At 39.8% G+C, this 25295-nt stretch overlaps 1 protein-coding gene across 1 annotated transcript in view; it reads right to left on the reverse strand.

Moving 5' to 3' along the window:
* Positions 1–553: 553 nt before the first annotated feature.
* The window catches only part of LOC121369950 (E3 ubiquitin-protein ligase listerin-like), a 46257-nt gene continuing 21515 nt past the window's right edge, over positions 554–25295 (reverse strand). The window contains exons 14-30 of the mRNA XM_041495033.1: positions 24959–25103; positions 24079–24417; positions 17399–17517; positions 16616–16723; positions 15640–15782; positions 14216–14363; positions 13465–13609; positions 11193–11409; positions 10013–10250; positions 9649–9726; positions 8830–9016; positions 7903–8035; positions 5182–5311; positions 4467–4554; positions 3566–3760; positions 1525–1692; positions 554–637 (exon numbers count right to left, since the gene is read on the reverse strand). Coding sequence (XP_041350967.1) covers positions 554–637; positions 1525–1692; positions 3566–3760; positions 4467–4554; positions 5182–5311; positions 7903–8035; positions 8830–9016; positions 9649–9726; positions 10013–10250; positions 11193–11409; positions 13465–13609; positions 14216–14363; positions 15640–15782; positions 16616–16723; positions 17399–17517; positions 24079–24417; positions 24959–25103 — 2665 coding nt within the window. The remainder of the gene's footprint in view (positions 638–1524; positions 1693–3565; positions 3761–4466; positions 4555–5181; positions 5312–7902; positions 8036–8829; positions 9017–9648; positions 9727–10012; positions 10251–11192; positions 11410–13464; positions 13610–14215; positions 14364–15639; positions 15783–16615; positions 16724–17398; positions 17518–24078; positions 24418–24958; positions 25104–25295) is intronic.

Consider the following 25295-nt stretch of genomic DNA (forward strand, 5'->3'; position numbering starts at 1 on the left):
TGTTGTTCATACTACAATGGACGAAACAACAAACAATATCCTTAAATGAATGGCAGCAAAAAATATTTATAGCAAAAATATCCTACATCAAAACATAGACTAAATATGCCAATGGTGCAATGTGATAGTTAAATTGTATTGTATTTCCTTTATCTGTGGAAATCAAGAGCATTGATATATGTAGCAAGTGTTTATCACAATTCAGCTTTTCCCGTATGAATTTTAAAATGCTTTTTTAAATTAACGTGAAAGACCCATAAAATTTGTCCTATAGACTAGCAACATATCATGAAGTCTTATGTGTGTGGACCCATGTATTGTTAACAGTAGTCAAGAATCTAGAAGAGATTGTTAACAGTACTCGAGGATCTAGAAGCGATTGTTAACAGTAGTCGAGGATCTAGAAGAGATTGTTAACAGTACTCGAGGATCTAGAAGAGATTGTTAACAGTAGTCGAGGATCTAGAAGAGATTGTTAGTCAGGTAGTTCGTACTCGGATCTAGAAGAGATTGTTAACAGTATCTAGAAGCGATTGTTAACAGAGTCGAGGATCTAGAAGAGATTTAGTCGAGGATCTAGCAAGCGATTCAACAGTATTTGTCGAGGATCTAGGACATTGTAGTCGAGGTCGAGGATCTAGAAGAGATTGTTAACAGTAGTCGAGGAGAAATCTAGAAGAGATTGTTAACAGTAGTCGAGGATCGAAGCGATTGTTAACTAGTCGAATAGAAGCGATTGTTAACAGTATAGTCAGGATCTAGGACAGCGATTGTTTGATGTAACAGTAGTCGAGGATCTAGAAGCGATTGTTAACAGTAGTCGAAATCTAGAAACGATTGTTAACAGTAGTCGAAGGATCTAGAAGCGATTGTTAACAGTGCTGAACCATAGTCGAGGATCTAGAAGAGATTGTACAGTAAAAATTAGTCGAGGCTAGGAAGAGATTGTTAAAACAAAACACAGGTTGAGTTTGGGCTGGTGTCCACTTGTTTAATCACACACAATGCATGTACGTCAAAAGGACAATTTTATAAATCAAACTGTCATCAGTACCCATGAACTTCTTTACTCTTTTATCAAATGAATACATATAATTAACTACTGAAGTTAAATTCAAGTGTTCTTACTTATTAACATGGAATAAATACATCACTTTATATGCATTTTAAGTAATAATAAGTTCATTGTAAACTGCTAATCACGAAGTAATATAGTTGTAAATAAAAAGGTATTTGACAAAATGAAACTTGTTTCTTTTCATTACAGAATATTCATATGTTAAATCTTTTATCATTTCTGACAAAATAGGTTTAAAAATATTACCAAAACAAATAATGACACCAAAGTTTATTTTACGTATATGTACACATTACTATATTATTATAATTATGTAATTGTCACCATTAATATTACATCCCAAGAGCCTAGTAAGATGGCAAACCTGTATCCACTTCCTTTATTATTTAAGCACTGAAAATGTTATTCAATTAAAGACCATGTATTAGTCTACAGAACTGACTCACCAAACACGTGGAATGGAATTTCTTCTTGCATGTTTTGCACATGAGTTTTGGAAGCTGGAAGTTTGTGCCGTGGAGGACGGAGTAGCAGATCATACAGTCGTCAACTCCCTCAAACCTCTTGTCAATGTTGTTCTTCCACAGCTTGACACCTTCCAGGATTGTCCCATTCTGAAACAAAACACAGACATATTATACAGCTCATCAGTGTGGTAGTAATTGGTTATCCTTAGCATTTTGGAATCATTTGTCACTTGTCACTTATTCAACAACCAGTCCAACTGACAGACTTAGGGTTAGTTAATCTTTGGAAACTGTTTATCATAGCTTCTGATTTAAAAAACACCCCCAACAAACCTTGATCTAGATTATATAACAACAGAAATACATGGCCACCATAAAGGCTATTTGATATAAATTATAGGCAACAAAGTATCTATTATGTGCCCTTCTGGGGAAAAAAACCCCTACATCGCTGCATTTAATACACCAGTAATGGAGCACTGGATGAAATGTGAAATAATCCAATGAGTTCAAAGGAAACTGATCTATCAACCCACAACACTGCCACTAAGATCGGACACCCCCCAAACACTCCACATATTATTCTAATTAAACTGAGCCAGGCCCCGTGCTTATAAACCTTAAAGTCTAGACTTTAATAAAGTCCAGACTTCAACGTCATAGCAATGCCATTCAAATAGCATTACGTTAAAGTCTGGACTTTATTAAAGTCTAGATTTTAAGTTTTATAAGCACAGGCCCAGATCCTGCCCACCCCCATATAATTCTAATTATTACACCAAACTAACTTTTACAGCTTTTTGAATACTGTAAATCATGAAATTAATGCGAGCAAGTAATTAATGCGAAAAATGCGGCGAACACATCGACGCAATAATAACTTGACGCATTTTGTTTAGTCTCATTCCCAATACAAAAAAGTTCATTTTGCGATGTGAGTATTTTTCAAATTTTCTTAAACTTCTGGATTACTGTATACATTTAAACTGTTTTGAACATTTGTAAAATTATCATCAACAAATTTTATTACTAAATATATTCCTTTAAAAATGAAACAGTAGAAAATTATATAACCGCAACCAACAATCCGTGCATATTTCTTCAAACCATTTGGCTCGACTCTATACATGGCATTTTAAGTTAGACTGGTCGCAAGTTGTCACTGTTGCAATATATCGCATTTGTTAACGTCTATTCCTGTGCTGCGCATCAAGTGTATAAAATCAGTCTAAAACATTTTGTTAGAATAATACGTCTGCGTTCGCGTGAAATATTGTGCCCTGCAAAAGCGACCCGTTTACCTTTTATTCCTACTGGTGGATTAATTAGAAGCAATCACCACACAAAAGTGTGAGGCATACCCTTAACAATAAGGTGTAGTTATACTAATTACACTACTTTAAGTAATTAGGGCTTCCTGGTCGACCCACCATGCGATTAGCTTCAGATTATGTAGTAGCTGTCAAAACAACTACTGACTTCTTTTAACATGAACGATGAAGCCCAAACAATATAATAAGAACACAACTGTGGTTTTTATGTGATGTGGACTTTTGCCCGACGCATTAATAAAAATACGCATTTTTGTTCACTCATGTACGGACGCAATAATATCATGACGCATTAATTTCATGATTTACAGTAAGTTAATATTATAGTAATTTAGTTATAATTTCTTGTCAGATTATGATCTTATTTTGAACCTTCAGGCAAGAAACATGTAACAACATATATTTCAATATATAAAGCAGGAGCAGCACAGTGTAAAAAAATTGTGGTATGGTTTGAGGTTGCCACTCTCCTTTCAAATCAACCTGTGACGGAAATTTTCACAGATACAACAAATATGGCTCGAGTCTACCCCTTATTGATATGTTGTAGGGGAGGGCTAGAGGTGACTTGAGCTACAACAAATATAACCCACAAAATAAAAAAAAGTGGAATGGCCATGCTATACCTCTTTAAAAAGTGGTATGGCCATGGTCATACCGTCTGCATCATATCATTCCCGTGTACAAACCTGATGCTGCAGAAATATGTTGAGATGTAGAAGCCACTTGTCCCACTGTGCCTGTGACACGCCCACTCTCTTGTTACTGATAACAGATATGTTGCCTAGTGGGTAGTTTTCAGGCAGAGAGATCACAACTTCTATTGTCACCTCAGCCATTACATATCTTGCAACAACTTCTCTTGTCGATGGCCGTCCTTTGATCTGGAATAAAGATTTTAAGAGGTGCAATTTTTAAACAGCAAGCAAACAAACAGTATATGACACTTTTTAAAAACTATATATATTCAAGATGTGCCAATTTCACAATTTTTGCATTAAAAAACCCGTCTCTTGCTTCTGAGTAATCTAAAACATCTAGCTTTTTCAAAATTTGCTTCACAGTGCGCCCATTCTTTGATTGGGATTTCTCCCATCCCAACCAGTGCTCCACAACTGATCAAAGGCTGTGGTATGTGCTGTCCTGTCTGACGGAAAGTGCATGCGCTGCTAATGAAAACATATCAGGTTTTCTCTGAGACAATATGTTTGAATTATTAAATGCCAATAAACCATGTGCTCTAGTGGTGTTATTAAACAAAACAAACTTTTTAAACTTTATTATTTGTCATAAAAAATTCCCTCAATTGTCCTGGTTATTTCTAAGCAAATGTAAATGGTACAAAATATATCTATAAATGTGGCATGCATGGTATATTTATGGCAATAAACCCAAATTTAAATCATTATCAGTAAAATCATAACAAGTTAGTGGAACAAATAATTCAACATAAACACTGCTAAGTATTTTAACTTTTCTGAAAGTTATTTACAATTATTAAAGTGGCTCTTTATATCTACAATTCCAGGTTTTACCACATCAGAAGAGACTTCAACATGCTACATAAGATAATGAAGAGACAAAACTCACTGTGATTCCATCAAGGTTGCTGTCTGTAACTTGCACAGAAGAAATTTCTGAAGAGCTCAGCAATGGACTTACATGGGTCTTTGTGAATCTGCAATTACAAACACAAACAAATGTTACTCATAAAACTCAGGCAATGTTACAAAAATCTCTTCAATATTATGCTCTATGGATTTAGAAAGCCTCCCCTTAAAAACCAATTGTAACATATCAAGGATTAATTCAATAATCTTAGGGGCGGGACTAGCCCAGTGGTAAAGTGCTCGCTTGATGCACAGTCGGTAAGGGATCGATCCCTGTCGGTGGGCCCATTGGGCTATTTATTGTTCCAGCCAGTGCACCACTACTGGTATATCAAATATATCAAAGGCCGTGGTATGTGCTATCCTGCCTGTGTGATGGTGCATATAAAAGATCCCTTGCTGTTAATCAAAAAGAGTAGCCCATGATGTGGTTACAGTGGGTTTCCTCTCTCAATATCTGTGTGGTCCTTAACCATATGTCCGACGCCATATAACTGTAAATAAAATGTGTCCAGTGCGTCATTAAATAAAACATTTCCTTCCTTCCTTCCTTCAATAATCTTAGTTAATCGACTGAAACATTCAGATTGTAGTTGCCATTTTATAAATGTACACAGAATCTCATACAAAAGGTCTACCACTGAGGAACATTTACCTCTGTTAATACAAGATTACAACTGAATAAATGTACCTACTTGTCAATATAAAGTGATGTTTTTCTGTCCTGGTCGATCCACCACTGTCGGACAAGGGCTGGTAAAGTTTCCAGACTCTGGCGGTAAACCATACACACCAAGCGCTGAATATCATTGCTCGAAGGCTGGTCTAAAAAAAAAAAGAAAGACTTACAGGTCAACATTTTAAATAAAAGTCTAAACGAGATATTTGTAATTCTCCACTAGTGAATGGTGGTTTTGATAGCAACTCGACAAACTGTTTCTTGTTTTTCAATAATATAAACACATTTTAATTATAGCATATTTACAGAACGTGAGTGAAAATTCTTGGCAAGAAATGATTCGCAATGTTATAATAGTGAAAACAATATTTTGACCCAGTACCATGAAGGACCAACTGGAGGTCATCTAGGGTGGACCAAAACCACAGCTAAAGTCAGACGTTTTTTCTAAGAGACTGGTGTTCATCCTGAAACCAGTGTGCAAAAAGGAAAACCTGTGGAAGGAAGATACGAGCACCCATACTGTACACAAATTAGCTATAAAACATTTGAGACAGAATTTACAATGGCAAAAATGACTATACGACACACATCTAAACTTCTGTGAATTTAGGGGGGAATCGAGATGATGCAGTAGGAAATCTTCAAATGACGTCATGCTAAAAATGTCAGCCTAAATCTGCTGTATCACGTGATGTTGGGAGCTATAAAACAAGAAGCACCTTGTGTTAAGCCTCATTTGGCTGGAAACGTCTCGAAAGAAACAAACAACATGAGCAACATCCTAGGTCTTAAATTTCGTTGTCCGGATTGTGACTATATCACCAAATGAGCATGAGACTTACAACAGAGGCATGCCGCTACTGTGCATACACATGATGATCACATATCGAGGTGCAGTCCCGACATCAGAAGGGAAGTGACACGCAGGGGACGAAGCTGTTCACCATATCAGAGGACCCATTCATCAAACAAATGCCAATCCCGGGAACTGATCACCAAGAAGTCAGGCCTGATCTCCTAGAGTCCGGAATCGATCACCAAGAAGTCAGATCCAATCTCCTAGAGCCCGGAATCGATCACCAAGAAGTCAGACCCGATCTCATACAGTCTGGAATCGATCACCAGGAAGTCAGACCCAATATCCTGAGAGTCTGGAATCGATCACCAAGAAGTGAGATCCGATCTCCTAGAGTCCAGAACCGATCACCAAGAAGTCAGACCCGATCCCCTAGAGACCGGAACCGATCACCCAAGAGACGAACTCCCCCACGAGCAGGGATCAGATCACTGAGAAGCCAGTATAGGTCGCAGAGGGAACGGGATCCAAGTCATTGCAGACAGCCCCACCCCAGTTTTCGACCTGCCAATTAAAACCTCTACAGGAACGTCAGAGAGTGATAGGTGCTCTGTGGACTTGTAACGGTTTCCCACAGAACAGAAATTGATTGAAGGGGGTTACTCCCCCACCTATATACAACTGGGAGACACAAAGACACAAGCTACTTTCACAACCATTGTCGACCAGGGCAACACATAAAAGCTCATACTGCTCGAAGTACCTGAAAATGTTACAAAGTGGACCGGCCCTTGATGTGAGAAAAGGCAACGCAGATGGGTGGAGAGCCTAGGGAGGTCAAGGTCACGGTAACAAAGATGTGGGTGGAGAAAGACTGTAACCTACCCGGTTACCACTGAACTCTGTGAACTGTTTTTAATTAATATTGAACTATCATTGAAAATAAAATAATAATAACAATAAATAACCAAATTTAATTTTTTTTTTTTTTTTTAAATAATAATAATGTTAACCATTCCTTGTTCTCTTTGTCTTTATTATTATTATTGACTTTTATTAAACATTTTATATATTTGTTTTTAGATGGGTTAAGAATGTTTAACTTATAAGTAATGTTTTTAGGCAAACAAAAATTATCGTCTTGGGATGATACATCAAGAAGAGCGGGGGAAGTGAACCGGACCTATGTCCATAATTTTATCAAATACAATGCAGTATTATTGTAAATGTTTTATTTACAACATAACACAGCAGAAATAGTTATTACGCTAATTTACAATAGGCTGCAAATAAATCAATTCTGTCAGGTTTCAGAATGAACTTAATATATATATATATAATTGTAATATTCTGGAAGTGAAGAAATAATTATTAAGAAACAAAAAATTATTCTATAATAATAATTATGCTTCAGTGAATATTTGCAACCTATTTCTGGGTTTATTGTTGTGGGCTGGGTATGATGAAGATACCCAGAGAATGCCGTCATGTACACAGACAGGTAGGCAGTCAGTCATGTGGTACACTTCCACCCGTATATAACAGGGTATATATAGAGGATACTCCTCTTGTGTCTTGTGATATCATAATTTATCAGCATGAGTGCTGATAAATTATGATATCACAAGACATGAGGGGGGTATTCTTTTTATCATCCATTATTTTTCTTTTCATTTGCGACAATTGTAAACAGTATCAGTAATGTGGGTTGAATGTCACTATATTTGGCAGTGGTAGACTCGTTAACTAGCAGAACAACAGTGGCATGACATCACTAATGATAGGTTTAGCGCTGAAACATACACAGTGACATAACAAAAAGAAGCTATATCTCCTAGGAGAATATCGAAGGAGATATCGCAAATGATTGTGCCAGTGATATCTCGCCTTCAATGGATTATAAAAATACATATGATGAAATGTCACTCCATTACTCACCTGACGCCACTAAGTCTTCAGTCGATTCAAAGTACACACTTTGTGGCTTGTCCGATATTAACCTGAACAGGTGATCAAGCAGACGAGGCACTAATTGTATTTTCTTGAAGTATACAGCATACTGTGCTCTTAGCTGGATACAGAAAAAAAAAGGAAAGAAAAAAAAGGGATATATTATAAGGAAAAGAGGTCACTGTAGCATAAAGCTTAATATGTTGACTCACCATTAAGCACAAACACACATGAAATGAACTATAACCAATTTACATTTAGCAATCCGAGTCGTATAATAATAATCAAAATATAAAATGGAAAAAAAAAGGATTATTTTTATCAGAACATTTAGCATTATAATAATTTAACACATCAATAATACAGAATTTGAGCTGATGCATGCAGAGTATGAATTTAAGATACAGTGAAACTCCTCTAAACCGGACACCAGTTTACAGAGGTTCTCTTCTGCACATATATTTAAAAAAGGACCATGAAAAACGTCTGGTTTTGAGGGAATTCCGGTTTTGAGAGGTTTCACTGTATAAAGTCAATTGTGGTCTATAAGGGTATGCAGTTTGTTTGGCATTAAGCATAAATCTACTCTCATTATTTGTATAAGCATAATATTACTATTTTTCAATGACATATCATAGTTAGACAGTTATAATTAACTTTGCTTTAACCTTGACATTGTAAATTGTGATCATGGATCATATAAAAAAGAAAAAAAAAGATAAAGCTATATACAAAATTTCAGGTTAATATCTCAAGACCTTCTGAAAAAAAATCTGGAAAACATGTGGGTCAGACGGATGAACAGACAGACAGACAGAAAGGACAGAGATGAAACCTATAGTCCCTTCCGGTTGGACCGGTAGGGGACTAAAAATCAAAATAAACTTTGCTTTAGTGGATCATTGTAGAGTGTACCTCTGGTGATGAGCTTTTGAAGAATCGGAGCAGTAACCTCCACGCTAGAAGATATCCCAGCGTGTATTGAAACTCGTCCGTCTTCGGCTCCAACAAAACACAGTCCTGTACCCCAACGTCGGCCAACACAATGTCCAGCGCAGCGTCCCCATCTTCTATCACTTTCATGATGCAAGACGGTGGGCATCTGTGGAGAAAAATGATTTTAAATCAATGGGAAAGGGTTTGAATATGAATTTAACTTCAAATCAGTGCTATGTTTTTAAAACTAACTTTAAAAGATCAATGTGTGTGTTAATTAGCAGACTTGGTTGAAGTACATTAATTTTAGATCTATTAATTTAAAGGGAATTTTTCCATTTCAACATCACAGACTCTTGATTTACTCTATTGTAACTATATCCAAATATGTTACACGATTTATTTTAATCTGACACTTTTGTCAAGTGAGATATACCTACAAAGAACTAAACTAATCTTTTTGCCAGTAAACTATATTTGATCAACTTTTGGAAGGAAGGAAATGTTTTATTTAATGATGCACTCAACACATTTTATTTATGGTTATATGGTGTCAGGTTACGGACAACACAGATTTAGAGAGGAAACCCGCTGTCACCATTTCATAGGCTACTCTTTTCGATTAGCTGCAAGGGATCTTTTATATGCACCATCCCACAGACAGGATAGTACATACCACAGCCTTTGTTATACCAGTTGTGGTGCACTGGCAGGAACGAGAAATAGCCCAATGAGGGATTGATCCTAAATCGACTATGCATCAAACGAGCCAACTATTGGAACCAGACAGTATTTTACCGTGACACTTCCTCTTTTGTTTCTGGTTCAAAGTCATCTTTGTACTCTTGTTCATACTGAGGTAGCTCAGACATTATGCTGTAATAAACAGAGTACGAAAAAATTATACATCGTTAAGTGGGTTGAAATATTTATAATAAGAGAGTATTAAGAGAATTATCTCCCAAGCACACAGATGATTCATTTTCTATCTTAAAAAAGATTATTGATAATATTAAACATTATATCTGCATGTGTTACTGTAAATTTATAAGCTTTTCAAATACTTTCATAACTAAAAGAATGGTCTAAATATTTATTTCAAATTGTCTTAAAATATATATGTAGAATTATCTCAAATAACAAAAACGAAAGGAAAAATTACCTATTAAGTATCCAAAATGATGTGACCTGCACAGATTTATCAGCAAACAATAACATTGGACCAAAATGGTTAATCAAGGTTTGAAGAGTATCTGGCAAGGGAGATGATTCTCCGGCAATGAAGTACGGGGACAGCTGGTGGCCAAGAATCTGTTGTTTTGGACAGTGAGATACGGCCAACCCCACAGAACACAGCCACACCGACTCCAGACCTGCTGCTGCTGAATGCTTGTATGCTCCTGTATGAGAAAATAACATTTTAAAGATATATAGAAATAACACTAGAATAATTCCTTTAAAACATGATCAAAATCTGCCAATTTAGAAAACTGCTATGATGAATGGTTAAGGTTAAATATTTTGTATGAGTGTTAAACAATCAGGGCTGAAGAAAGGCTGCCCACTCGCCAAATGCGAGTAAAAATTCTTACTGTAAATTTAAAAAATGCAACTACCAGCCCGACAGTCTATTTATCTTTTTGATCTTGTTTGACACGTGATGTTGATCACTTACCAAGTGTTATTAATAATGTTTTATCAATATATTTATATATTCCGTTTGAAGTGAAGACACTGCATTAACAATATAATATTGTTAATAATGTATAGCTCTATAGACTAGAAATTCTGGCAGGCTAGTAAATTTCAGTTGGTTCTTGTCTGGTGGGCTAGATAAACATGTTCTATTTCTGCACCCCTGACAATACTTATGCTTATGAAAATTTCATTTGATTGTCCTATAAGTTACTGGCAGTGCTCGATTGGGCAGTCGGAAATCAGTGAGAACTATTATTAATGTTCCATCAATCAAACAAAATTGGAACAGAAGCCCTATGTTGGTTGATGACAATATCTCCACTGTTGTTTTTAGGGCACTGCAAAAACAGCATATACTGGGTACACAGGCAAATACTAACATCCACACCACTTCTGCTCACACCTACTCCAGATCGGGAATTATCGGAATCCAGTTAGAACAGAATTCTGCTTTACTCATTGGGATTCCAACTATTCCAATTTTTAGAATTAAAAAGTGACCCATTTACAAAAAAATATTTTTGAAGAATGTAAACTAATTATAAATATGTATTGTATACATATGATTAATTGTAGCAGTATTATACCATAACATTATGTTTTTATCTAAAATCAAAATAGAGAAAAAAAATGGAGGTACCAACCTGCTAGTTTAACATACAAGGGCAGCAGAGCACTGTACGCCCCTCCACTGAAAAACTCCTGCCATTCTGTAAGCAAGTCCTCTGGAAATGCCGATGGATTCTCGAGTACCTCACTGTGCAGACAGCTTACAACGGTGGCCAGGAGATCACAGGCACTGACAGCAAACGACATCACTGGGAGAGACGATAGGAGGTGTTTCTTGCTTCCATTAATACTCTGAAAATAATATGTAAATTTATCACTAGCACCTTTTACAGAATACAAAGCATTTCTTCTCTCATGCATATTATATTGTTTTATTAAAATAATTAGCTATACGTTAATTATAGTAACTAAAACACTACAAAGAGTCCAAACGAGTATAAAAGATTAGAAAATGAATACACCTCAGCAGGCAACCAGTGCTCCTTGCCTGGTGAATAGTAACAAAGGTAGTGGTATGTTTTCAACTGATGAAAAATAGCATTTTAAATCATGCTTGCTGTTAATTAAACAAAAAGGTGTAGTCTATTTGATAGATAGATAGATAGAAATGTTTTATTTAATGACGCACTCAACACATTTTATTTACGGTTATATGGCATCAGACATATGGTTAAGAACCACACAGATATTGAAAGAGGAAACCTGCTGTCTCCACTTCATGGGATACTCTTTTCGATTAGCAGCAAGGGATCTTTTATATGCACAATCCCACAGACAGGGTAGTACATACCACAGCCTTTGATATACCAGTCGTGGTGCACTGGCTGGAACGAGAAATAGCTCAAAGGGCCCACTGACAGGCATTGATCCCACACTGACTGCGTATCGATTGAGCGCTGTACCACTGGGCTATGTCTCGCCCCTAGTCTATTTGATGACTTAAGCTTCTCCTGTTTGATCCGGGAGCATTACTGACAGGCATCGATCCCACACTGACTGCGTATCGATTGAGCACTGTACCACTGGGCTATGTCTCGCCCCTAGTCTATTTGATGACTTAAGCTTCTCCTGTTTGATCCGGGAGCATTACTGCCAGGCATCGATCCCACACTGACTGCGTATCGATTGAGCGCTGTACCACTGGGCTATGTCTCGCCCCTAGTCTATTTGATGACTTAAGCTTCTCCTGTTTGATCCGGGAGCATTACTGACAGGCATCGATCCCACACTGACTGCGTATCGATTGAGCACTGTACCACTGGGCTATGTCTCGCCCCTAGTCTATTTGATGACTTAAGCTTCTCCTGTTTGATCCGGGAGCATTACTGCCAGGCATCGATCCCACACTGACTGCGTATCGATTGAGCGCTGTACCACTGGGCTATGTCTCGCCCCTAGTCTATTTGATGACTTAAGCTTCTCCTGTTTGATCCGGGAGCATTACTGACAGGCATCGATCCCACACTGACTGCGTATCGATTGAGCACTGTACCACTGGGCTATGTCTCGCCCCTAGTCTATTTGATGACTTAAGCTTCTCCTGTTTGATCCGGGAGCATTACTGCCAGGCATCGATCCCACACTGACTGCGTATCGATTGAGCGCTGTACCACTGGGCTATGTCTCGCCCCTAGTCTATTTGATGACTTAAGCTTCTCCTGTTTGATCCGGGAGCATTACTGACAGGCATCGATCCCACACTGACTGCGTATCGATTGAGCACTGTACCACTGGGCTATGTCTCGCCCCTAGTCTATTTGATGACTTAAGCTTCTCCTGTTTGATCCGGGAGCATTACTGCCAGGCATCGATCCCACACTGACTGCGTATCGATTGAGCGCTGTACCACTGGGCTATGTCTCGCCCCTAGTCTATTTGATGACTTAAGCTTCTCCTGTTTGATCCGGGAGCATTACTGCCAGGCATCGATCCCACACTGACTGCGTATCGATTGAGCGCTGTACCACTGGGCTATGTCTCGCCCCTAGTCTATTTGATGACTTAAGCTTCTCCTGTTTGATCTGGGAGCATTACTGCCAGGCATCGATCCCACACTGACTGCGTATCGATTGAGCGCTGTACCACTGGGCTATGTCTCGCCCCTAGTCTATTTGATGACTTAAGCTTCTCCTGTTTGATCTGGGAGCATTACTGCCAGGCATCGATCCCACACTGACTGCGTATCGATTGAGCGCTGTACCACTGGGCTATGTCTCGCCCCTAGTCTATTTGATGACTTAAGCTTCTCCTGTTTGATCTGGGAGCATTACTGACAGTAATGAAACCAGAGTTTGCTGCTAATCAAAAATAAACAGCGGATTTGTTACACATCTTTATTTTATTTACCTGTATCCAAGCGACAGTGCTACACATGATGAAGTCCCATTCACTTGACGACAAATTTCTAGGTACTTGTGACAAAATCAGTTTCACAAATCTCATCACCTCAGTGTTTAATGACAATTTTGGAACAGCTGCTTCAGACAGGTCACTAAAACAAAAGTGGTGAACATTACACATTTTGTGAATTACACAATGAACCAAATATTAATATAAGTTTAAAATTAAAAATTTAATTTATTGTTTTAAAAGCATACACCGAGGAAGTCCCTAGTGATTGATCTCTATTGGTTATTCATTTTCATTTCAATTTATTTTCACTCTTATATCCAATTAAGGTTCAAGCATGCTGTCCTGGGCACACACCTCAGCTATCTGGGCTGTCTGTCCAGGACAGTGGGTTAGTTGTTAATTGTTAGTGGTTAGTGAGAAAGAAGGGCGTGTAGTGGTTTTACATCTACCGATTAAGTTGTTAAAATTCGCTCTGGGTGAGAGCAAGTGGTTATTCAACTTCTACTTTATCTGAATGACCAATCAGTTAACACTACAATTCGTCAGTATAAATTATACATTTTAAGAATAGTATCTACTTATAAACATTGCTGTCTATTAAACATTCACCTCTTCTCTAACATTCACTGGTTTGTCACATTAGCAAAACATAGTTATTTATAATTCAAGTAAACAAACAATGAGTTATACAATAAGAAATAATGTAACAGGATTTCTGGTTGTGCAAAATACATGACTGACTGACCTTGCAAAGAGCATGAGTTCATCATCTTCTTGTCTCCAAGTCATCAGCTGATTCAACACTGCCTTCATCATGTCCTTGAACTCTGAACCTTCAACATCTGGTGTAAAGGTCAAGGTGGTGACAAGAACAGAGAGGGGGCCAAGACCACCTGTAAAATTAATTTATAGGAGTACTGTATGGAAACTGCTCACACCTGTATAGTTTATATAGCAATGCTACAGCAATAAATGAAATCAGTGAGAATGTAACAAAGCTCATTTGTAATGGCTGGATTTAAAGAAATCCAACCAGGAAGTGTATCATGGGCAGCTCTCATTATATCAGTCATCACAAAATATTTATGTTTGTAAGGAGCATACCTAGAAATCAACATAATATGTTGATGAAACTACTCTATGCAACATTTAAAGAGATTCACCACAAATGCACTTTCATAGTGAAAGTTAATAAAAAGCACATGAAACCATATTCTCTCATGTTAGACATAAAAGAAACCATATTGCTCATTTTAGATGCAATAGAAACCATATTACTCATTTTAGACATAACAGAAAGCATCTTTGACTACCCAAGTTCAATACAAAAATAGTCATACTAATTTTTGTGGCACTACATACATATTGCATAGTGCCTTGTACATTGATGAAATTACATTGAATGAATGACATCCTGTGAAGCATCTCACCAACAACAGGTATGACACTATGAACTTTGACCTGATATGCTAATACCTGGCATAGTGCTACATGTATGCAGTTGTGAATGATTCTTTATTCAGTAAGTTATTGTTTCTGAGAAATGAACACAAAATGTACATCTGAACACAAAATCTTGAAGCCACTGCAATCAGACAATAAATATATCTTCCATTTGCAACCTTTAGTTCATAAAAGTGACCTTTCAATAATGCATACATGTACTAATAAAAGCATTTAATTTAGCACTCAGCACCCATTATATTTATTCAAGCTTAACTGATCAACAAATATAAAAAATAATTGAATAATAAGTATCACAAATTTATATTATTACCATTTCTTGAAATAGTCTGTTAAAATGTTATTGCTGAATAATTATTTTATTGAAATGTTATTGCCAACCCCTGCAATGCCGTGTAGATTTGCTATGGAGTTCTCCAGAGCATTTTGTTAATGCTGTGGATTATATTGGATTACCCCCCCCACACACACACACACACACACACACACACACACACAGCATGTTTCTTGCCGTAGACATTTTCTTAACTGCAGGAGAGTTATTATGTTGAAATCTTATTGCTGGAGAATTATTTTGTTTCATATACAGTATTTGGTTTCATGGAAACAATTTTTTTTTTAAAGTTTCATAAAAGTATTTAAAAATAGAAACAATTAAAAGAATGTTATGTAAAAAAAAGAAAAAAAAAGAGAAAATTGTCTTACCATCCAGATTACTAGCAGATTCTGCAGCCACAGAGATAATTCGAGCCACCATAATCTGAGCCATGTCCTGCTTGCCATTGCCTGAGAAGTGCTTTACAACAGCCTGAAGGGTGTGCACTGTGGATGTTGTCAAAGTGCTGCACCTGTAAATATTCATCATTAATTTAAATTTCTATAGTTAAAATAGGACTCAACTCAGTGATATTAAAGGCGCAGACCCTAGTTTCAACTCGTAAAAATGGACACTAATTTTAGTTAATCTACAAACCTGTAACACAGTTGGATAGAGTTACAACAAAGTGAAACAAGAGACTGTGACGATAAAACCGAAAAATATCCTTTAAAAACAGACTAGAACTCAAATCAATAACCGATACTTCTCAGACGCACGTGCGTTTTTAACAATATGATAAATGCAGTTTGTGACATTATAAACAACAGGATGATCAGAAACACTTCGATTCTACAGAAATGGATAACCTAAATAATAAAATATAAGTAATGTTTGATTTCAGTAATCATAAATGGCTCTAATAGTAAAAAATATGCTGTAGTGTTTACAAATTAGGGTGTGTCCCTTTAATGCACATATAATAAAGCTTTCAAGTTTAATAATACAGTCTTCATTAGGAAAGACAAGTGATCATTCTCGCTCCCTTCCACATTCACTTGGAAAGCTTTACAAAAGCTGCATATTGATTGCCTTGCAAACTTTTTTTAAATTAATTTTATTTGAAACTGCATGTGATTGTTCGTCTGGCATCATTTAAGAACAGTGATCTTCTGCTCTTGATGATTTTGCTCTTGGCAAAGACTGATACCGGGTACATTTTTTATTTTATTTACCTGTGCTTACTTACTTAGGCTACTTTACATACACACAGCAAAAGGTATTAAAATGTTTATGGGATCATAGACCACAGAATAAAAGTAATGGAGTCAAAAGTATAATTGTGAAGCACTAAAAAGAACAAACCTGTCAAGAAGAGAACTGTCCACAAGTTCAAGTTCTGCTTTATTCTTCTCCAGCTCATCAAGTAAAGTTTGTAACGTTATAGCATCAAGACGTCCACACTGCTCAGACCTGAAAGTAATTACATGAACATATTATTAAATATTATCATCATCATCAATATTTACGATCACATACATGTACATGTGGAAGTTAACTACTGGTTGTTTATTGATGAAGTACATCAACAAGGCAGATGTGAAATATAAAAAATATGACAAAATAAAATGAAAATTAACTGCTACAAACATTAGCACACGACCGCAAACACATTGGATATATATTCTATAGTCCGTCCCACCCTCTTACAAAAATATATTTTGTCAATAATTTCAGTTTTGTTTGACATAAGAAAAAAAGTAAAAGTGTTTTGGAAATAACCAAACACAAAATATATTTTTGTGTCTAATTTAGAAAACAACTGGCTCAGAAATAAATAACTTGTAGTAAATTCCATATTATAAAAAAATGTGTTCCCCGTGGGATGGACTATAAACAATTTTTTTTATTTAGTATGTAATTTTAGTCTTTGAAAAGGCTCTGTTAGTCGGAAACATCTTACAACAGCAGTAAACAAAGTATTGTCCCTTTAAGACTGATCTCTAAGCTCAAAGATAATGACTTGACTGTTAACAGCTTGCAGTTCATATAGTGTTATGAAAAGAATTTAAATTTGAGCCTGAAATGAGACCCTGAACAGCTTATCAGCAATATGGTATATAAAAAATAAATTATAAGTTGACTCACCTAGCTGTAGCATTCTTTACAACATTTGCTTTGTCTTTATGTCCACTTGTATTGATGAGATACGCTATACTCTCTTCCAGAAGTGCTATTCCATCATGAATATCACCATCTATACAGGCCTAGGAAAATTATTAAAAAGAAGCAACTGTTACATGTTATAACAAAACATAAAAGAGCAATAATAGTGCAGAGAAATAATTTTTAAATACAACAAGCATTATTTTAGTACTGCTAAAGCAATACATGTCCCCTATCAGGCCACAACAATTTTTCATATTTCCTAAGTTCAAAGGTCATAACTCCATCAAAAATGTATAAATCACCATGAAAGTTAAACTTGATCTGTAACAGTACCCGATAAAGCTATACACAAAATATCAGCTCAATATCTCAAAGCATTATTAAAAAAACCCATCCGAAAATCTATATGTGTGACAGATGGACAGACTGGAGAAAACTTGAGTGTTTTCTCTTTTATAGATACATTACCTGTCCTCAAACAAGTGCACCTCCCCCCCACGCAAGTGGTCTGGTCCGAACATCCCAACAGCCAATGGGATGGCCTAAATTCTTCTACTGTATACTGCTCTCTAGTTCCGGTCACATGACTGTAACTTCCTTCTTTTTCCATGAGCGCATCGCACGGAGAACAGGAAGCGGGGAGGCCCGGGCGGGATGAATCTTGAGGACAGGTAATGTATCTATAAAAGAGAAAACACTCAAGTTTTCTCCATTTCTATAGACATTACCTGTCCTCAAACAAGTGCAGCATTCAACAGATGGTGGTGGGTGCCGAGATCCGTAGATGCTTGTGATAACTCCCCAACCGGAAAGAGGCTGACTAGTGGAAGAATAAGGCCAACCTTGGTAAACCCTCCTCCTAGGGATGCCCGTCACAGACCAATGCAGGTGATGTTAGTAACAACAACCAGAATGGTGGCATCCGTCAGCAGTGGCGGTACGGCTCCTAGAACACATGAACCAGGAGGCGGAAGCCACATCTTATGCTGGTTCTGACAGGGTGGGAAGACGTAGCCACCAGGGATGCAGGTGTTAGGTAACCCTCACGTATTGAAGTGTTATAGTTTTTCAATAACAAGCGACAACCTAATGAGGTGCATCCGTCAGAACATTGAACAAAACAAGACCCCCGAATGTTTTCTGTCTAGTACACCAAAGATCTGTTAGTTCAATAACGACAGCCAATAACCACATGCAGTGAAGGGTTAAGGTTATCGAGACAAAAGTTCCGGCACCAGTGCGTGAACTGTGCAAAAGAACAAAAGTCTAAGCAATCCTCACCTGTCGATTCGGTGGACATCTCGGTATGCAGCCCAGAATCAGACAGACATCAACGGCGACGAGGATGGCTTGTATTCAACAGAGTCTGTGCAGCAACAACCGGACCCAGATGATGGAACCCCTCAACGTCTTCTGTGGAGATATCCCTCAGATAATAGTTGGCAAAGATGGAGTCCGTCGCCCAGAAACAGCCAGTGATGATGTGCTGAATGGATGTGTTGCAATGCAGGGACATCGTGGCAGCCAAGGCACGAAGTTCATGCGGATTGGAAGCAGACGGAGCAGGTAAACCCTCCTTCTGATACGCGGTCAGGATAGAAGACCGGATCCAGGTGGCCACCGTGTTCTTGGTAATATCCCTCAACCGACTCTGGTTACAGGAAAGGAAAAGTCTTTTACGATGTTGTCGAAAAGATCTGGTCCTCTCGATGTACTGGTGCAAGGCTCTAACAGGGCACAACGCCAAGTCCTCAACGTCCGCCGGACCAACGATAGAGGAGAGGGCCTGCACAACATACGAGCGAGGCGCTTGGTCTGGTAACTGATTCTTTGCAATAAAGTTCATGAGTAACCCCAAGTTGACTGCACGCCGATCTCGGTGAAAACGTACCAAATCGACATCAAGAGCATGAAGTTCTGAGACACGAGCAGCTGTGGCGAAACCGAGTAAAAACACCGTCTTCCGTGTCAAATCTTGCAGGGAAGAGGACTCGATCGGCTCATAAGGTGCAGTCGATAACGCTCGTAACACCAAATTCAGGTCCCATCTTGGTGGCCGAAACCGGTGTACTTGATCTTCAAGGCGAAAACCTTTGATCATTTTATGGATCTCAGGAATACCCGATAACTTCGTTCCAGTAGTTACATCACGAACAGTAGCGATGACCGAAACGTACCCAGCGATGGTAGACCCCTTCAATCGTAAAGTGGTCCGCAGATATAGCAAAAAATCAGCAAGACGAGGTATCTGTATCGTCTGAGGTTTGATCTTTTTTCTAACACACCATCGGTGAAAGCAAAGCCATCTGACGTTGTAAGCCGCAGTAGTAGATGATCTGTGCGCTTTCAAAATGGCCGCCGTAGACTGTGAAGAAAAACCTTTCTTCCTCAAACTCTTGGAGATAAAGTCCACGCGTGCAGTTGGAACAACTGCGGACGTGGATGGTACAGTCTTGACGTGGGATGCAGCAACAGATGATCCCAGTCTGGCAGCGGTAAAGGATGTGGATCGGCAAGACGTATTAGATCTGGATACCACATCCTGGATGGCCACATCGGAGCAATGAGCAACAGGCGACAATGGTACAGCTGAAACCTCTGAAGCACCCTTGGAAGGAGGATTGGTGGAGGAAAAGCGTACGCGTCCATCTGTTCCCAGCTGATGGCCAATGCGTCGAGATCCAGAGCTTCGGGATCCGGCACCGGAGACACGTAAACCCTCAGCTGATGGTTGAATCGTGTGGCGAAAAGATCGATGTTTGGTGTCCAAAGTCTGTCGCACACCCATCGAAACGCTTCCGGATGGAGCATCCACTCCGTCGGCTGTGGAGACGACGGCCGGGACAAAGTGTCGGCTAGTACATTGCAAACCCCTGGAATATGACGAGCCCGAAGTTGCAACGGAATTTCGTCGACCAGCTTGTAGAGACGATAAGTCAACTGCAGCAGACTGCTGGAGTGAGTTCCGCCCTGACGATTGATGTAAGCCGCCGCGGTCGTACTGTCTGTGGCCACCATGAGAGAGGCTTCCGTCAACATCTGTCGCCAATGAAGGATAGCGTAGTAGACTGCCAACAACTCTAACAGGTTGATGTGGAGTCCGAGTTCGACGGGAGACCACAGCCCTGAAGTAGTCTGGTTGCTTAGATGGGCTCCCCAACCTTCCAGTGACGCGTCGACGAATAGGTGATGAGTGGCTATGAAGGCCCGCATAGAGACACCTTCTAAGACGTTCGATCGGAGCTGCCACCACTGCAGGCTGGAGCGTAGATCGTCTGGAAGTGAGATGATCAAGTCCGGATTGTTGAAACGAACAAACGGGTTGAGAAACATCTGCAAGCGCCGCAACTGGAGACGACCTCTGAGTGTCAAATCCTGGGCAGAAGTGAGGAGACCCAGGAGACTCTGCCAACCGCGGAAGGTCATTGGAGCGGTGAGGGCTATGACAATCATGGTCTGGATCTTCTCCCAACGGTCTAAGGGAACTTGAACGAGGCCCAGGTCGGGTCGAAGCCAAGCGCCTATGAACTGTAGAGACTGTGTGGGAGCCAGTCGAGATTTCTCGATGTTGATAATCCAACCCAGCTGCTTGAGAAAGTCCATGATGAAGGCAACATGTGCAGTCAGCCCTGTCTTGCTGTGACACCTCATCAGGCAATCGTCGAGGTATGGGTAAAAGGATATACCTCTGCGATGCAGGAAGCGTGACATCGGAGTCGTGATTCTGGTGAACAGCCATGGCGCTATGGATATCCCAAAGGGCAGGACTTTCCATTCGTAATGCCGACCCTGTAGCACAAACCGTAGGTAGTGATGGAAATCGGCATGCATCGGAACGTGCAGGTAGGCGTCCTTGAGATCTAGCGAGGCAAGCCAATCCCCCGGTCTGATCACGGCTATGATATCTCGCAACGTTAACATCTTGAAGGTCGGAGGAGGAGACAAATAGCGGTCGTTGAAGACCGCCAAGTTGTGAATCATTCGCAGCTCTGGAGAATCTTTCTTTGGTACGAGAAAGATGTCCGAGTAAAATCCGGGTGTTAATTGTACTTCCGAAATGCTGCGAACGGCTCCCTTCTCCACCAGCTTGTTGACGGACTCCTGTAGAACCTTGATTTGCGCAACGGAATGCCGCGGTTCTCGAGGTGAAGTGGTCAATGGAGGGATGGCAGACAATTGCAGACGATACCCTGTCTTCAAGATCGACGTGACAAACGGATCTTGGCAAAGTGTCTGCCAGTTTCGCCAATAACGGCGAAGTCGACTTCCGACCATGGATCTTTCGACCGGTGTGGTACACACCGGAAGCGTCAAAACCGAATCGTTGTTCTGGTTCAAAATCAGGGGCAGGCGTAGGTTGAAGCAATCTGAGCAGTCCACGATCTGTTGGCTGGCGTCAACGTCGACCAGGCTTCCCCTGGGTCCGAGCTGGCGGACCGGATGGTCGTCTGACCGGAAACCTTCGAGAAGGTTGACCTCGAAAGGAACCTCTCCAGCGTTTAGATGGTGGTTGTGGTGTGAATGTAGACTTCCGCTTTGTAGATTCCAATGTTGAAATAAGTTGCAACGCTTTGACAGTTGCTGTCGACTGTTGGTCCTTATCATTGGCCTTCACCACCTCAGAAATTTTGCCTGCAAAAAGCTTAGTTGCTGACCACGGTTGAGCTAACAGCTCCTTCTTATGCTGAAAATCCAAAGTGGATTTCTTTAAATAAGCCTGGCGACGATATTGCATTAACATCGAGGACATCGAAGTCACCGAAGACGTCAGGAAAGCTAGCATCTGCGCTGATTGCTGAAATAGCGCGTAGCACCGTGCATCTTTTGCCTGGGTGGCCATCGCCGCAAGGAAAACGTCCAAGTAAGATAATACAAACAAGCAACGTCTCTGGGCAGTATCCATGGCTTGTACTTGTTTGTCTGTCAAATCCACGGTTGACGACTTCCCAAGACGGTGAACATCTTCATCCAAGGACGGAGCTACATCTGTAAAGGTCATGTCAAATACCGGATACATACGGTGACCCCAAGTCGGGAAGGCGACGAAAGACGCTGTGTCTTTAAAAGTGCGGTCTAAATCCGTCGCCACCTCGGATACGAGTGTACCGGCAGCCAAGGAACGGATCACCACATCTTCCGGAGGGACATCAGTCGCTATCATCGGTGTCGGTCCCTTCTTGGACGGCGTTGGTGGATGTGGCAAGGACGGCAACATGTCATAGACTGCCGCCAAGCAATCCCTCATATTCATATGATCAGAAGATTCAGTCTCATCAATGACGGAAACCGCTGTAGGCGCTGCATCTCCAAAGTCTCGAAGCACTCGAGCACAGGCTAATCGATCCGCCGAAACAGAATTCACTGGTGAACCGGACCGTGGACGGTCCCGTCGAGAACCCTCTGAAGCGTCAATAGAAGGTCTGCGCTGCCGATCCACGGAACCCGTAGGGAGACGTGCAGGTCGTGGGGAACGGCTACGAGCCCGGCTCCGTTCCCGGCTCCGCTGCGCCGAAGATGACTTTGAAGATCGGTGATCCTTGGAGGCCGTGGAACGCCTAACTGATTGAGTCGGCTTGTCCGAGGGCTGCGTAGTAACTGCAGGCCTGTCATCTGAAGTCTTGCATCCTGGAGCCGCACCCCCCGAAGAGGGGACTTGAACCGGACCTGGTCCCAAACCCGCCGGTTGTGGTAAGGCCGCCATTGACGCCATAGTCTCTTTCAGCATAGTAGGTAGCATCGAACGTAATACATCTGCTATGGAGTCCGCAATTGACGGCGAAGATTCCACTTTCTTGGCTCTCGCCGACAGCACCTTCAAGTAAGCCGCGAACTCGACAGTAGACAGGCCCGAACACAGGTCGCATCTCGAAGAGAGGCTACAAGGAACACGGCAACCCGGACATAATTCATGAGGGTCGCCGCCTGCAGTGAACTTCTTACGGCGTAGGCACGCTCGTACCTGACGCTGAACATTAACATCTGACATGATAATAAGTTTTCAATCTGTGAAAGAGAAAGAAAAGAAACCATGACACAAACACAAAGTCGGTCAACAAAGACGCCATTTTGCAAATGGCGTCCGACACGACAACTGGCAATATAATAACATTTCATGTAATTAACACTTGGCAAGTCAAGCGAAATACGCGAAACATACGAAAGGTAACGAATAAGGTGGAAAAAAAAAACATTCCACCTAACACCAAGCCAGTCAATACAGACGCCATTTTGCAAATGGCGTCCGACACGACAACCGGCAATATAACAACATTTCATGTAATAACGCTTGAAAGTCAAGCGAATACGCGAAGAACATACGAAGCTATACGAAGCTAACGAAATATAAGGTGAAAAACATTTCACCCAACACGAATACAAAACCAAAGGTCTTATAAAAAAAGTTGACTCCAAAACAGAGCCAAACAAAAGACGTCCAGACCCTTTCGCGAAGAGAAAAAGAAGGAAGTTACAGTCATGTGACCGGAACTAGAGAGCAGTATACAGTAGAAGAATTTAGGCCATCCCATTGGCTGTTGGGATGTTCGGACCAGACCACTTGCGTGGGGGGGAGGTGCACTTGTTTGAGGACAGGTAATGTCTATAGAAAAGACATTTTACAATTCATCACAACACTAGAAAATGTTACAAAATCAACCTACATCCATCTCTCTCCACAAGCGAGATATGACTAATCCAGACAGAGAATTGAGAAATATGTCACAATCGTCCGACGACCAGTCACAGCTGTCCTCATTGCCCGGAGAGTCAGCTTCCTCATTTAGATCAACATCACCATCAGGAGTAATTTCAGGTTTCGTTTCGCCTTTCTCCGACAGTGACATGGCCATGGTCTGTCCCGTCTTTGCATATTTCAGCAGACCAGAGTTGAAGAGGGATGTGAAAATAGTTTGTCTAAGTCCGGGCTGTTCTTTAGATGGTTCCTCTGTAAGAACGTCAACTCCTACTAGTCTTCCAGTTACATATATGTAGTCCAAAACCTATAATAAAGAAATAATTTAAAAAATATTTGACTACCATTGGAAATATTTATTTCAGCTGCCCAAGACATTCATCAGGCCTTCAGATTTCACGGAAACGACAGATTCCATTACCATATTGGTAAAATCACAGAACTGAAATTTTGTTTCCCATGAATATTATATCGAGTACGACTATTCAGCAGAATCTAAAAACAGTTTCCAATGGGTTCCCATGATCACAAGGCACGGAACCGAAAAAATGTTTCCCATAAAATTTGAAATTCTATGGCCTGCATTCATGATGGCAATCAGCAATGAAGCTGCAAAAAGCTGTTGCAAAATTGATCTGTGATGGTATTTTTATCATTATTAGGCATTTACTTTGTTATTGTCTGTACTAAATTGCCATTGCAATATAACCTGAATCTCGAGGGCTGTTTAGGAATTTGATTAAAAATAGCAAATGGGCAAAACTTTTAGTTTCCAACAAAGATAAGATTGAAGCAATCATTATTCTTAAGCTGTTTAAAAAGTTTTATAAGCAATGTAAAATGCATACGTTTTTGTACGACGACAACTTCTGTGGTGTAATAATCAGGTTTTGTAGAACAGCCTGCACTGTAGGGTCCGTCCACGTCGAGCTGGGTAATGTTTTCTGAAGAGTTGTCACCAATGTCTCAATATTTGATAAGATATGTTTGTAGCTGAAATTAGACAACAATCACTAATAACACATTTTGAGAAAATCAATAATGTTTTAAAAAACATAATATATAATTTATGTATTATATGGCATTTTAATTTTTAGGATGCAGTGAAATTTGTAAAGGATTTATTTTTTATAATCTGCTGTTAAAAACTCAGTTATTATTTTTATTGATCGTCTCAAATTCAAA

The sequence above is a fragment of the Gigantopelta aegis genome, chromosome 4 (genome assembly GCF_016097555.1).
Source record: "Gigantopelta aegis isolate Gae_Host chromosome 4, Gae_host_genome, whole genome shotgun sequence".
Taxonomy (NCBI): domain Eukaryota; kingdom Metazoa; phylum Mollusca; class Gastropoda; order Neomphalida; family Peltospiridae; genus Gigantopelta; species Gigantopelta aegis.